The sequence below is a fragment of the Manduca sexta genome, chromosome 26 (assembly GCF_014839805.1).
Source record: "Manduca sexta isolate Smith_Timp_Sample1 chromosome 26, JHU_Msex_v1.0, whole genome shotgun sequence".
Lineage (NCBI taxonomy): Eukaryota > Metazoa > Arthropoda > Insecta > Lepidoptera > Sphingidae > Manduca > Manduca sexta.
In genome coordinates, this window is record NC_051140.1 from 18,309,579 (window position 1) to 18,325,653 (window position 16,075).

General features: G+C 33.9%; 2 protein-coding genes across 2 annotated transcripts; one reads left to right on the top strand and one right to left on the bottom strand.

Moving 5' to 3' along the window:
- Positions 1 to 1,439: 1,439 nt before the first annotated feature.
- On the bottom strand, positions 1,440 to 6,898 carry LOC115452435 (eukaryotic translation initiation factor 4E1). The gene is made up of 5 exons (XM_030180974.2): positions 6,733 to 6,898; positions 6,271 to 6,449; positions 4,842 to 5,019; positions 3,105 to 3,192; positions 1,440 to 2,362 (listed from the first exon to the last, which is right to left on the bottom strand). The coding sequence occupies exons 1-5, from the start codon at positions 6,760 to 6,762 to the stop codon at positions 2,205 to 2,207; spliced, it is 633 nt and encodes a 210-aa protein (XP_030036834.1). The 5' UTR covers positions 6,763 to 6,898; the 3' UTR covers positions 1,440 to 2,204.
- A 181-nt stretch (positions 6,899 to 7,079) lies between these two features.
- On the top strand, positions 7,080 to 15,813 carry LOC115452428 (spermine synthase). Its single transcript, XM_037443073.1, has 7 exons — positions 7,080 to 7,488; positions 9,586 to 9,694; positions 11,019 to 11,141; positions 12,164 to 12,250; positions 13,303 to 13,460; positions 14,236 to 14,427; positions 15,034 to 15,813. Exons 1-7 carry the CDS (start codon positions 7,207 to 7,209, stop codon positions 15,202 to 15,204), a joined length of 1,122 nt encoding a protein of 373 aa, XP_037298970.1. The 5' UTR covers positions 7,080 to 7,206; the 3' UTR covers positions 15,205 to 15,813.
- Positions 15,814 to 16,075: the final 262 nt, after the last annotated feature.

Sequence of the window (16,075 nt, forward strand, 5' to 3'; positions counted from 1 at the left end):
ATTCAATTTTATTATTTTGTTTTAAAAAAAAAAAAACATTAGCTTATAAAGACTATCTGATATAGCGATTAGCAACCGTTAGGTTGTCCCAACAATATCGCTACCGGTACTCTGTAGTTTTCTATTATTAAATGTCTTTGTGACGTTCGAAATGCAATATTGCAGAGTATTTTGAAGTTTAAAATTAAAGAACACGAGTGTAGATCCTAATTTACTCAAGTGGTTATAGAGATGTTGATAGAATGACTAACGTATTTTACCACCAGACAAGTGACTTGATAGTCTTCATTGAAGATAAATTGCGTCATGATTTGCAGCGAGGTGAGTATGCTGGCAAATAATTTTAGATCAAACACATGTTCAAGTGCCAAGGCCGCTTCAGAGCCGACTTCACGTGTGGCATACTGACAATTACAGTTAGTCCATTGAAAAGTTACATTTGGGGTTGCGTTTTTTAGAGGACGCAATTTTATTTTTTTTTAAGTGTGGGGGTGGTCAATGTAAAGCTAAAACCAAGTTTGTGGGGTCGCCACCCTTGTCCCACGGCCGCCATCTTGAAAATAGGGGTTGAAATGGTTTTTACGATGTATATCTTAAACTATTTATCTGACAAAAAATTATAAACATTTTTGTTGCAAATTAAATTCTCTACAACTTTGGTCCAGTAACTTTTTATCGTAGAACTATAAATAAAAAAGTTATAAGCGAAAATGTTAAGAAATTCAATGTTAAGCAATGTCCATTGCAACGTTATCAGAACGTGTGTTTATAAGGTTCATAATACTTTTTTTTGTACTCTTATTACGTACAACAAAAACCCGCGGTTCTCGGCTTGTACGCGAATTACTTGGATCCTGAATCGCTTTGGCACAGATGAAGCAATTGTTCACAAAAATATTTTTTTACGAACTGTTTCGGAAGTTACTGTAATTGCTTCATCTGTGCCAAAGCGATTCAGGATACAAGTAATTCGCGTACAAGCTGACAACCGCGGGTTTATGTTGTACGTAATGAGAGTACAAAAAAAAGTATTATGAACCTTATAAACACACGTTCTGACGACGTTGCAAAGGTCGTTGCTTAACATTGAATTTCTTAACATTTTCGCTTATAACTTTTTTATTTACAGTTCTACGACAAAAAGTTACTGGACTAAAGTTGTAGAGAATTTAATTTGCAACAAAAAATGTTCATAATTTTTTGTCAGATAAATAGGTTAAGAGATACATCGTAAAAACCATTTCAATCCCTATTTTCAAGATGGCGGCCGTGGGACAAGGGTGGCGACCCCAAACTTAGTTTTAGCTTTACACTGACCCCCCCTACACTTCAAAAAAATAAAATTGCGTCCTCTAAAAAACGCAAGGTAAGAGCTAAAAAATGTAACATTTCAATGGACTAAGTGTGGGAAACACAACACAACATTTTAATAAAACTCCTTTTAGTTTAGGTGTATTTTTTTATAAAATACCAAAATATTTGACATACGTACGGACTCCAAACATGTTACAGGGCTAGAAGTGTTACAGAATAGAAAGCGTGACAGTAGATATTAGACCGGTTATATTAAAAATATTTATATATCATACACAACTATTTGTCAACAAAGTAAACACAAACTTCCATTGACCATGTTATCAAACGATATACACGAGCACAGTTCTAGTACAAAAATCAGACTTTCATTACTCGCAAGACGTACATTACGACATAATGCGTACGATAAATATCAAGACCAATAGAAACCTAAATATACTACTCCTGTTAAATAAAACATTTACTCTAGTGTTGTGAACGTGAACACAGCTTACGGGACAATCGGTCAGCCTGGGGCAAAGTAGCGTATGTCTCATTTTAACAAAAATGGATAATGTATTCTTGGAAGTAGTAGATGTATAGGAAGCAACACCATAAACTTGGACAGATCAACATTTTTTCACTTTTTTTAATACTTGGGAATTCCCGTAGGCTCAGCCTACGATGTTTCTTTTTATTGCTATTTTTGATCACCCATTAAATACAGGTGTTACATTCCTGTCATAATTCATACACACAAACTTCAAACACTTTATTGTGTCGATAAACAACTTTAGCACCACGCTATCCTTACTTTATGAACTTTGTCTTGAATATAAGACGATGCAGCATATACCAACACACTTTTTGCCCCATAAACTCTGTTGTATTACATAAATTTAACGTGCCTAAACAGTGTAAAGATTCTTAGTAGCGGAACTTTGCTTGACCATGGTGTCTCGGTGGACTTGGAAGCCGATCTTGCCGTGAATACCGAGCTGCTCTTTCAGTTTCCTGCCGATTTCAATGTTAGCGTGCTGTTTCGATGCGTCTGCCGTCCAGATGCCTGCAACATTGTAATGGCATTAATAAAATGTCAATGAAATAATTTTATTATTCTTAATGTAAATTCTAAAGTATGAAATACCTTATTTTAGTATTGATGTTTAGTTCCTTATCGAAATGACTATGGTCCGTCCATATTTTACATACATTACATTACTAAGTACCAGAGATCGCGAACCTTCAATAGTTAACATGACATTTTTATAACAAAAATATAATATGGCATGTAACATACCATAGGACTGGTTTTACCTATCCGAATGCCCCTTTTTAGTGTTTTTTTTTTTTAAATAATGACTTGTTAACCATTAAAGATTTGCCATACCTGATAAGGGTTGTCCATTAATTAAGTGATGTTTTTAGTGACTAATCCCCTCCCACCCTGGTGATAAGCGGTGAGGATTTAGACTACCTCTCCCTCGCTTACCCCAAATCACGTGTTTCTTTTTGATACAAAGTATATCGTCATTTTTAGAATAATCTTTAGATACAGGTATAATGTGATTAAATTTTGGAAAATTAAGCATTGGGATAAAAATGTCCAGAAAAACATCAACGGTGAGTCAAAGGTCGCGCGCCGCTTTTTGGTTTAGAAATCGCGTGATCAACGAAAAATAAATACACGTGATATTTCATTAACTCTTGTGATATTTCGTGATTTTATTTCCGAACCCCCCCCCCCTTTCCGAGGCTCACGTGATTAATGGATGGCCCCATATATATAGTATAGTTCAAACTCTCACCAATTTTGTCCAGCCTCGGTCGGAGATTGACGACGGCTCCGCAGATTTCGTCTGAATTTTCGAATGCTTCGCCAATTAATAGGAGGATCTGGAATCAAAGTAATTACTTGAATTTTACATGCTTAAATACAAGAAACACTAATTATAATTCCTCCTTTAGATTCAACACCATGACAAGTTTGCAAACCATATTGAGCCAGTATTTTGGATAATAATAATATTGTTATAAGAATTCCTCCTATCCGAATTTCCGCCACAGCGGACAATCTCTATAGAGATCAATTAAATACAGACATTATAGTGCACAAGTGTCTTAGCAATTCATAGGTGCACTCGCTGTTCCTCTACTCTTGTAGTCCGGTGAGATAGAAACCTGACGTGAATGAGTAATTTTTAAGATGAAAAACCCAGTCAAAATTAATTTTAACCCAATCCGAGATTCGAATCTAAGACGTTAGTTAGCACGGTCACCGTACTCGTACCGCGCACGCAACACAACGACGCCACCGAAGCATAAAATCTATACTATTATATAAAGCTGACGAATTTGTTTGTTTGTGCGCGCTAATCTAAGAACTCCTAATTCCAATGGGAATTATTTTAGTATTGGATATCCTATTTATCGAGGATGGCTATATAATATCACGCCACGACCAATTGGATCAAAGCATCAATGAAAAATGTTGCAAAAGCGGGGAAAATTTATCCCTTTTGATAGTTTCCACTGTGGGTACCGAGAAAATGGTTAAAGATACGCAACAAATATGTATGACGGAATTATTCTCTTAATAATTTCTAAATCAATATATATTATACAAAAAGTCCCCCACCACTGTCTGAATGCAATAAACTCAAAAACTACAGAATGGATTTCTATGAAACTTAGTATGGAGATAGTTTGGGATTCTAGGAAAGATGGTCTCCTTTTTTTATCGGGAAATTATATAGCAGGTCTTTTATCCTGGAAAGCTTTATCCAGGAAATATAATGTTATTACAGCATTAATGCCTTATATTCACTAATACAATACATAATATGTTGAAGGTGAATTATTAAGTGCTGTACTAGAAATAACACTTCATGCATTAAGTGATGACATCACCTTCATTACTCATGTACAATCTAAATAAGCACACTTTCCCCGCTGTTTGCTGACAGCAATATGAAGGATACCGTTTGCTTCTTTGAACCAATTTGGTTGGTATTTAGACAAAGAGGTTTCTTTTCCTTTTGGTATTAAACAGAAATTCCTTTTGTGGATCACTTCTATTCCGAAAATAGCAGTTATATTACATAATCCTTATAAATAGTAGCCACACCACACAGAACATTGAATTGCAAAGCACTGTTTGACTCTTTGCTGCACCCATAAGCCCAAAACATTGGGTTTTAGCAAATATAAATGGAAACCTGTAGTAATGATGAATAATGTCTATTATTTAATAATGTACACTAATATCTCCCATAACAGCCCGTTATCTGAGGATATATTATATAACATGACAAAACTATTTTCCACCTTATGCAATAACAAAACATACATGCTTCTCTTGATGAACAGAGTGGTAAGAGCATGGAACAACCTCTCACAGGATATGGATACAGTACAAAATGTGAATGGGCTTAAGAACAAACCTGACAAATATTTTGCTAGGAAGTGAGACTTGCACGATAGAAGCATATCAGTTAAACAAACTACCTACCTGATAACAAATAATAAAAATATAGTAAACATACCACATCTAGCCAGAATCTGTCAAGATCTGAGTTGCGCTGTTTCTTCTCAAGACTGACAAGCCATCGGCCGCCCATCTTGTTGGCGTCGTCTTCCCACATGGGTCGGATGCCTTGCTTGAACACTGCATAGTCATGACCCTGACGCAGCTCAGATGGTAGCTTGATATGGTGGTATAATCTGAAATCAATTTATTTAGGAATAATATTAGGGAAGTCAATTAAAGCTATGAAGCTAAATCATATTATAAGATAATTGAATCCATTTTTTTTTTATTCTGGCATGACAAACCAGCAAGCATAATTCATCCAATTGTGCATCAATTATATTTGTACTATACCAGTAACAGAATAAGGTTGCCTTGTATTACTTGCCGAGTATGAAAAATAAATGCAATGAAATGCTTTATTTGTTTGGGAACTATAATGCCAGACATAGACACCTTAAATATAAGCGGCGATAACCTAGTTGGGTGTGAAACGGACTGCCGAGACGAATGTCCGCAGGTTCAAATCCCAAGCGCCCACACAACTGACTTTTCTAAAAAATCATGTGCGTATTCTTTGTGAATTTATTGTTCGCTTTAATGGTGAATGACAACAACATGAGGAGACCTGCACATCTGAGAAATTCTCTATAGGAATTTCGAAGGTGTGTCAAGTCTACCAATACGCACTAGGCCAGCGTGGTGGACTAAGGCCTAATCCCTCTCAGTAGTAGAGGAGGCCCGTGCTCAGCAGTGGGCAAGTATATAATACAGGGCTGATATTATTAGACACCTTAAAACTAAATTGTCTTCATTGTGTTGAGGGTTATAAAATGAAGATAAATACATCATCTTCTATGTCCCATGGCTTGTCATCATTGATTATATTTATTGCAATTATGAATATCTATTACAATATCGAATTAAAACATATTTTTTTTATTTATTAAAACATCTGGGAATGTTGGGGGCTTAGTGTTATAATATATTATTACATGAGAGAAAATTGGACAAATAAATTTGTGGTCCCACATATAAGAGTACTATTGTATTCTCACTCATTTAGCAATTATTGTGCACCAAGAAAGACTTGTATTAAATTTCAGACCATGATTGTATTATTTTGCATTCACCCTCATTATTAGATTTTTTATTGAAAGACAGATTCAGTTCTTTTTAAAACAATACTGTGTCACTTTGCCTCTTTGAATCAATAACATTAGAAGTCCACAAGATTCTCATATTCTGGATAATACATTCTTGAGGCAAAGTGGAAATTTAATAACTCTTATTAGTATTCAAATAATATTCCATGCAAACTTTCAAACTTCCTTTATTAAATTTACTTCTTAGGTGTTATTTAATTATTATCTATAGATAGTTGCTCTACTGAACACAAACATCTCCACCACATTAATATTGGTTACAAAATAACAAAATATTACCTCCAAAAATCTTCCACCGTATCGAATGTGGTCAACTCAATAAGATTTTCCTCCCATGTTTTGTTTCTGTCGTTATCGTAAAACCAGAGGCTCCATGTGTTCTGCAGCGGATGTTTGATGAGAAACTCTGGCGGCACCTCAGCATTGTTGTTGGCTTTCGTCTCAGTCGTCGCGGACCCCTTGAATAGACAAGTCATTTTGCATCAATTATAACCTACAAAATCTTTGCCAAGCCTACTTCGGTAAACGACGATATCCTTAATTATGTCCTAATAACTGTTTGATCGCGTGCACTTTGATGTAAATCATCAAAAAACTCCGCTAACATGAAGCAAATGCTTTAGTGAAAGTTAATACAGCCACATCAGCATAGCACCAGAAAATAGAGCCAATATATCAGAATAAGCACTAAATACGGGTAGGCCATATAATCCCAACACTCAACTAATGAAATCTACCCACCTCTACTTCTTCTGTATTATTTCCAGCCATGTCACAAAAATCTCACGATGCAAATTTTTTACGAAAAGAACGAACGACAGACAATGCGGTGTTGCAAACCTAGGCATTATTTCTTTTTATTTATCTTTTGTTGCCATCACAATATTACTCTATATAGCCAGCATTATGTATTAGATATTAAATAAGACGAATATCTTTGTAATATAAGATATAAAAATAATAAACCACTTTAAGTACTATAATATTATATGTTTTATGAAAAAAAATTGGTGGATTAATTACATTATTTATTAGAATTATTTTTCGTAATAGAAACATTTACAGAAAACCGTCATGTAACTGTCAGTTCACTGAAAATTTCATTTTCCGGTTTAAGGGAGTAGGTTCGTAAGTGTCCTTACTTATAATTAAATCGCTAATTTCGATATAATAATCTAAATTACTTTGTAAAAAGTCAATCTAAACATTTTGAATATGTCGGTGCAAACTCTGCTTTTGGATTTCTCCATCGACCCCGCCCGCTTGGGAGATGAAAATGGACAGAAGTCGGTATTCAATCAATTGCAGACTGTATTGAAAGATTTCATACCAAATTTGATTCTTGCCGCTGATATTAAACTAGAAGGCGGCTGTCAGAAGTTACTAACGGGGAAAAAGGGTTGCACGGTATCCGTGCGAATGTTCGATCGAGGCCTGATCACTGTAAATATTGAGTTTTATAAAGAGGAAAATGAGGAGCCCCTTATAAACTTGAAGGTAAGCATGCGCAGATGCTTCTATAACTACTTGTGTGATTATATCTGAGTGTGGTGTATAACATTACAGCTTTATTGGATGCTGTATTGTATGTAACATAAGATGGTACAATTATCCACACTTACTGCATTTGAGGTCAATACAGCCATGCTCTATACAAGAAAAGAGGTTGTGATAAATTATAAACCTTATAAGACTTGTATTACAATAATATTAACACTTCATGGAACCAGCAATATCTGAATTATCTGATAGATAATTAAATGCTATCGAAGCATTTTATATCGATGAAATAATAATAACAAGAAAATCAATTTCTTATTTGATTTTAAATCATTTATAAATAAAAATATTAAAAAAAAATACAATTGTATGATAAAGATTCCACACATATGAAATAAATTTATACAAGTAATTAAAGTGTATAACATTGGTGGAGTAAAAAAATAGCATGATTATATGTATTGTATAATGCTTATAAATTATAAAAGCATTACAGTGTGTATTGCATTGTCTAGCCAAAACCTATAAGCGAAGCTATAACTAACTGACTACAAGTCAATTACAATAAAGAATCTGCTTCACACAATTTTTGTTACATATCAAATGGTTATAAACAGCGATACTACAATACATAGGTTACTCCACAAATGTAATAATTTACTTTTACCTGTTTTCACCTACCTAACCTTATGAGAGGCATTAACAACAAAGTGGTATCATGAACAACAATACATTCCAATATTGCAACAATATTAAGTCCATTAATTCCTTAATTGGTATGTTGGGTGAAAACAAGCATTAAGATAATGTACTTAAGGTTGAGCGTAAGGTGTTGTTTTCTAGAAGGGTAAACTACTGGAAAATTCGATAAGAGTGTCACTGGCGTGTAAAAGGGTTAAATTGTTGCCACCAATCAGACGAGGCAATAGATTAGACGTATACCTTATGAGCTCAGGTCAGAGAAGCAACCCTTATTTTCTGTTTCTGCATTGACCCTTAGTTGTATGTCATTAATGTTACCAATTTGTGATTGTTTTTGCTGTAATTTTTATGATAATGAATATTTAGTTTTCAAATCATTTGTGTTATGTACACAGTTATGTTTGTTATCATAATGGGCTAGCTAGTATAAATTTATTAGCAAATGTTAGGTAAGATAATGCTCTGCTTTTACATTGTTATAGATTCACATAGGATTTTATTAATAGCTATAAAATCTATGTACATATTTGTTATTTATTTAAGTGATAAATTGAAAATAGATGCAAGTAATAAGTGGAATTTCCATATATGATGATGTAATTGTTTTTTAAATTCTGATTTTCCTCTTTATTTGTAGTATTAAACATATAATTTATAGTTAATTTCAAATGTATATATGTGTATTGTCACAGTTAAAACTTTAGCAGTAGGATGTAATGAAAAATCATGTCTCAATATCAAAACATAGTTATTGTACCACAATTGACATTGTAACATTGATTCAGCTCTATTGAATGCAATTTAGACACATTTGTATCCATTAAGCTGATAAAAATCATGCATCTATCACTTAAAGTCATGCCATTATCACAGTTATTGCTTCTATGTGCAAAAGATAAATAGATTTAAGTCTCATAAACAACAACCCTGTTTCCTTGAACCCTATTTATTGCACATATGTTTAATTGTTAAACTTTTACGTTGTTTGCATGTGGATTTTATAGTGTTGCCAGGTATGTGAAAATGCCAAGACAATGAAACATTGTACTAGAAAAATCAGGATCTCGCCAACTGCGCCTTGCCAAGTTGCATATGTGTCGTACATGGATTTTCAGTTGACATGTGAAATTTATATACATAAAAAAGCTTGCTTCTAGCACACCCTGTGAAGAATGAAAAATGAGGAATATCATTAAATGACTACATCTGGCAACACTTTAATTCTTAATTGTACTGTTGTTTAATATTTGTACACCAACGAATCTTCCAGTATGTGAGAAGACGCTCAACCTTATGCGCCTAAACTATGAGAAACTGGATCTCTGCATGTTACCCAACCTGCATTGTAATTTTTATGTTTCTTTCCTTCTTTATGTATTATTTTTTTAATAGTCGGCGAGGGTATTGGAAAGTCAACTAAAAAAATACATCACCTTTATAAAGTCTCAAGCATACGCCCCGTTAAAACGGTGCCTGTTCGGCAGATATTATCCCACATCAGGTATGTATTATGTCTTTAATATCTACTTATTAAGATATAAATAACGTATATTTCTTGGTGTGAATTAATTTATATTTATTTTATGTGTTCCAAAAGAGCTTCAAAATGAGAATGTACTGTTGTACTATAGTTGACGTATTATCACGTCTATACGCAAAATTTCGGCTGAAAGGTAAACATTTTTATTTGCAAAATTTCCTTAATATGAAAGTAAATTGTAAGCAAATATATTGCGTATATAAGAATACTTTTATGTAAATTTTATTTCATTAGGATTGTTTTTTTTTTATTTTGACAGATGTAAATATAAAAAATATATTTATATGAGTTAAAATTCCTTAGTGCAAGATATATGGCACAACAGACTATTCAGTAGATTACAGCCGACACGTATGTTGAGTTTTAAAGCATGACTTATTTTTTCGTAATTCTTCAATAATTTATATGAAAAGAAATTTTTGGTGTAGGTAATTGATGGAATCAATTAATATTCGCATCGATATATTAGCAATTTTCTAATTGCTGCTCTACGAAAATATGTGTGGATCCACCAGATAATGTATCATTTGAAAGACACGTACATTAAATAATTCCTAAACAATATTAATGATTGAAAACAACAGCGATTAGAGTGCAAGCAGTTAAGGTCCACAAATATTTTGGACGTGTAGTGACGTTGCCTATTCATTAATGAACAATTTAGCAATCGTACATACTCTCAAGACTAAGTCGTAAGATTCTTGAATGACACATAAAAGATAACATGTTGCAAATAACCGTTTATAAATTTCGAGATTCATGTCCATAAATTAGAAAAAGTAGAAGAGTTTACTGATGGTTAAAGAGATGACCCCTATCCATGAACACCTGCCACCATTTATCATACCAAGATACTTAGACAAATGTCCTACATGATTACAGTATGGCATAACGTATTATTTTAGTCAGTTGTGGTTAAATCTATACTATTATATAAAGCTGAAGGGTTTGTTTGAACGCGGTAATCTCGGGAACTACTGGTTCGAAGTTGGAACTGAAAAAAAAATATTTTAGCGTTGGATACCTCTTTTATCAAGGAAGGCCATAGACTATATATCGTCACACTATGGTAATAGGAGCGGAGCAAGTAGTGAAAAATGTTGCAAAACCGGGAAAAAAGTGTCTATCCCGGAAAAATATATAGTGTGACTTTTATAACGGAAAACTTTAACCCGCAAAATCTTAATCACGTGGCCGGAGCCGCGGGCATAAGCCAGTAACTAATAAGTTATGTAAGCTACTTCTATGAGACCAAGACCATCGATAATATCTGAATGGTTTGCAGATGAACGCCTGCTGGAGTACGACATCGACAGCGTGTTGTTCGACGAGCAGTCGTCATTCCAGCGCGTGCAGGTCGTGCACTCCAAGTCGCTCGGCAACATGCTCGTACTCGATGACCTGCAAAGTGAGTTTTTACTAAAATATAAAGGTAGATGACATAGACATGGGCGCCGAGAGGGGGGTGCAAGTAGGTGCACGTGCACCCTCTCGCCAGAAATAAATCACAAGCAATATAAGTCACTGAATAAATCTGCAACAATGGGAACTATCGACCAGAGGCTTTTTTAGATAAGTAAAGCATTTTCAAAAACCCGCGTGATTAGAATTGAAAATAATAAAACATAATGATATTACATAGTATGGCGTAAGTGCAGATGCACCTTCCTAAAACTAACCTTGGCGGCGGCTGTAAATAGATACTCTACAAGGGAAATGCGTCGTGGAAATTCTACTATTTACTGAGTGATATCATGATTGGTGTCACTGAAACCTCGCCTGTTAGGCAACACCGCACATCCGGTGTTGGATTGATACTTTCCTAAGTATGCGCCATTTAGTTTGTGCCGCCTCGCATGTCTCGCCTATTATTCAGGAGTAAAACACTATCATCGTGTACTAGTTTGTGCCGTACCTTAAGGCGATACCTCAAGGTCCATTTTCATACATTTTGTTTCGGCTTTAATCTGGGTAACTAAACAAGTATTGGCAAGTAAAGAATTTAAATTCACGTCTAGTTAGTGATTAGTTCTCGCAGTTGAAGAAAAACGTAAAAATAATTAATAATCATGGATATTTCGGCCTTTAAAATTTCGTCATATTAAATTTTAAAGGCCGAAATATCCATGATTACACTATTTTACGTTTTTCTTCAACTGCGAAATCACTAACTAGACGTAATTATTCTAATTTGAATACAGATAAAACAAATATGAAAATATGCTGTATCATATATGCACTACGGCCTATTGACAAATCCAACATTTACACAAAGTCTATTAGTTTAGCTCTCAGATATACTTATTCAAACATTCCATCCATCTAAAATTAAAATTGATGCAACGAGTTTTGAACCGCCTTTAAATTAAGGAATAGCGAGTTCTTACAACTGATGTTTTTATCTGAAATTGTAAGATCCTTGTTTTACAGATATCTCTGAGGCGGATCTGATCTACACTGAAACTCTGATGCAGCGCGGCAAGGAAAACTATGAGGGCAAGGAAATCGTCATTCTGGGTAAGATAAAAATAAAATAAATATAAATACTAATATTTATTCAAGCATGTAAGGGAAATAGCACAGACAGAAAGCACCATGGTATCACATTATTTATTGTCTTTTTTTTTAAGTTGACGTTTTTTGTTTTAGTTACTGTTTTATGTTTAGTTTAAATGGATTATATGTAATATTTAATTTTAAAACTGAAAAAAATAACAAAATAGTATAAGTATGAATATAGTTATAATTCTGCATTTTTTTTTAATTAGTTTACACCTTAAAATATAGTATAATGGGACGTTTACTTCGAATTTTCTAAGTATCTAAGTAACCCCGAATAATAAAACTAGTGTAGTTTTACTTAATTTGAAAGCCTTTTTTTTCTAACTTCTTTGTACTAAGATTATTTAATCACGTAAAATCTAAAAATGATTAATGACTTGCATGCTATAAATATAAATTTTACAGCATTTAAAAAAAAATTTTTAAATGCTGTAAAAATATTTGCTTTTAATGCGTGGTTTAGCACAGTTAGAAAATTTTTATGACCGGTCGGAATTTAGTTACAAATGACGAAGCATTTTCGAAGCAGTAAACAACGGGTATTGAGAGCATGTCACTTATTATCACTTATCTAAGACTAACACATTATATACAGACCTTTTAAAGTTCTAGGTCATGATTTCACTAATTGTGGACACTTACAGTAAACAACCACGCAAGCTAGTTGCTCGTCTCGAAATTTACAGCTGTTTTCTAAATAAATGATCCTAATTTCAATCTTGAATCCGATTCCGCGAATAAACGAAACAAAATAACTCATTTGTAACTATGTCAAAAAAAAACTTTTTCCTGATTGGTCTATTTTTGAGATGGTTCACAAAAAGCAATCGGGATCGTTTATTGAAAATGGCGGATAAACGTATAAAAAGTTACTAACTTCAGACCGGACATAAAGATTTGCGTTCTATCTATCCGCAGTTAACACTAACTAATCAACGATTTATGCCACTCGTGCACAATTAACACAACACCCGCAGCATTCCTAACCCGGGGCTGATTTTTTCAAGGTGGCGGCGACGGGGCCCTTTTATACGAACTGTTGAAAGAAAAACCGAAGTTCGTATGGATGCTGGAGATCGATGAAATGGTCATGAACGCATGTAACAAATATCTCAAATCAATATGTGGCGATGTTCTCGAACAAAGGAAGGGTCCTAACTACGAAGTAATTTTATAAATATTTTATGTAATTTTTTGGACCCTTTTTGGTTTAGATTGATTTTGCAATGTTCATAACCTTATTTTTTATTTTGCTTTAATATAAATTAACGGCTTTTTATATAAATTTTGAAAGAGTAATCCCGGAGCTGATGTGTGCTTGAAATATAGTAAAATAATAGAATATGTATATTTTTAATGTCTTGCTTAAAAATATCACTATATGGTATTGGTTACTTTTAATAACAGTAAACATTATAATTTCCGACAATCCTTTGGAAATGTATGTGGACGTGTCAAGACGTCACACGCAAAACTACGTTAGCTACTATTGCGCAAATACCTACAATAGGAATTCTAATAATTCTACAGATATCAAACGCTGTTGCATGTCATGCTAGATTATTTTTAACAATTTTGTCGAGTTTATTCATCGATATTCTAATTTGTTTTTTAGAGTCTAGCTCTAAATTTATTTGCTATGTCCTGCTTGCAGTAACACTCGCGTAAGAATTCGTTCTTAACATAAAAATAGCACTCGGGTATCAATTATACTTTCAATTAGTGAATGTTCAAGTTGAAGCAGTTACAAGGAATATATAAAAAAATCTCTTATAGAAACAGTTTAGCTCCAGAGTTGCATGTAAAATTTTACATTTAAGTGTTGCACGCATTTTCCTGAAAGATATTACTTAACGGGAGCGCATGTAGGAACCAAAAGACGTCTAGCGCCTTACAGGATAAAAATACTAATAACCCTAACAGTAGTCCGTATATTTTAGATTATAGTTGAGGATTGCATGCTGACTGTGAACAAATTCATCGCCGAGGGTCGGAAGGTTGACTACATTTTCGGCGATCTGACGGACATTCCCATCTCGGAGACGGCCTGCGGCGAGCTCTGGGAGTTCATGATCACAATACTGGATAGCGCTTTCAAGATCCTCAAGCCAGACGGGAAGTTCATGACTCATGTATGTATTTATTTACTACCGACATACATATTAATGTTAAACTTTAAAGTTATGTCATGGCACCAATATTTTTTATGTTTTAAATGTACTCAATGAGTAATCTGATTATAAAAATAAGTATTTTGGACCTGTTCCACTGCATAAATGCTACACCTCACATAAATGTATAAGCTGACCAAATAAAAAAGTCGCACATACTACCACATTAATGGTAATAAAGGAATACTATCTACATGATATCAAATTAATTTGATTGATTGTCAAATCAAATTTACTTAAAACTTGTGAAATAGAGCCTCAATATGCTAATCAGACAATTGTTTAGTCTCAGACTACTTAAGTTAAAAGTTTTGTGTCGTGCGTAATATCCTAGACCAGGGCTGGCGAACCATTGGCACGCATACCAGTGGTGGCATGAGACAAAATAATTCGGGCACGCATAAAAAAGGTCGCTAAAAAGGAGAACTCGGATAGATAAGGCCAGCCCTGGATGGCACATTACTGGCTCATTATATTTTTTTTTCTAAATAATGTCACGTTAATAAATAAAGGTTCGCCATCTAATTAATTCTCTAATTAATCACTAATCCCGCATACCAATTCCAGGGCAACGGCGCGACATCATCAGAATCCCTAAAGCTATACGAGCAGGAACTCGTCAAGCTGAACCCTCCAGTGCAGTACACCAAGAGCAAAGCCTTCGTGCCATCCTTTTTCGAGGACTGGATCTTCTACCACATCGCGTTCAAAAACGACAATGACAACGGGGACGCCTAAACCAAAGATATCTCGATTAGTAACCACCCTCTAAGTCACTCGGCAATAGTTTACCTCCGTAGGGTTGCCACTTTTATAAGTGTGTAGAATAGGAAAAAAATTGAGTATTATGTTGTCAGTATTTTAAGCATTTTATTTTTTAAATGTTTTACAGTTCCTTTTTAATTAAGTTTACAAATATTTGGTTTATATTAAATTCAAAGATTTGTTTCTTGTTTACATACATGTATGTATACAAACATAAAATAGTCAGAAATAACATTTTCATGTATATTTAATCTTAGTAATCATAATTTAAAATTAATCATAGTGTGGCAATCCTATCATAAATTTACTGTAGATCATAACAACCAAAGGGGATCAATTTTTGCCGCGATATATCAAACAAACCAAAGGTTTTAGGACTAGTTTAAGAATCATTGGGCCAAAATGATAGAAGTTGGTCTATCACAAGGCAGCTGCAGATTGCGGATCGAGGCCGCTAGGTTGTAAGAACGTAGTCACACTACAGTTGTGTCGTATTATTAGCTGATAATGTACTGTTACTTTATAGTAGTTTTATTGTATTTAAAACTGTCACATCAATAGTAATAAAGAAACAATCTGAAATTTTAGTTTCATTTTGTAGTGGTATCTCTGTAATCTGGCTACCGATTTATGGTGAAATTCGGATACTTAAGTAATATAAAACATAGAAAAAAGAAGGGATGAAAACAAAGGAATTTAAGACTGAGGAATTATACCATTTTGAATTTTAGTATTTACTTGATTTCCAACATAACCTATGTTGGAAATCATAAACAAATACATGGGTACACATACGGATCTCCAGTTCCAACTGTATTTCGTAATAATCAAAATTAATACCAAT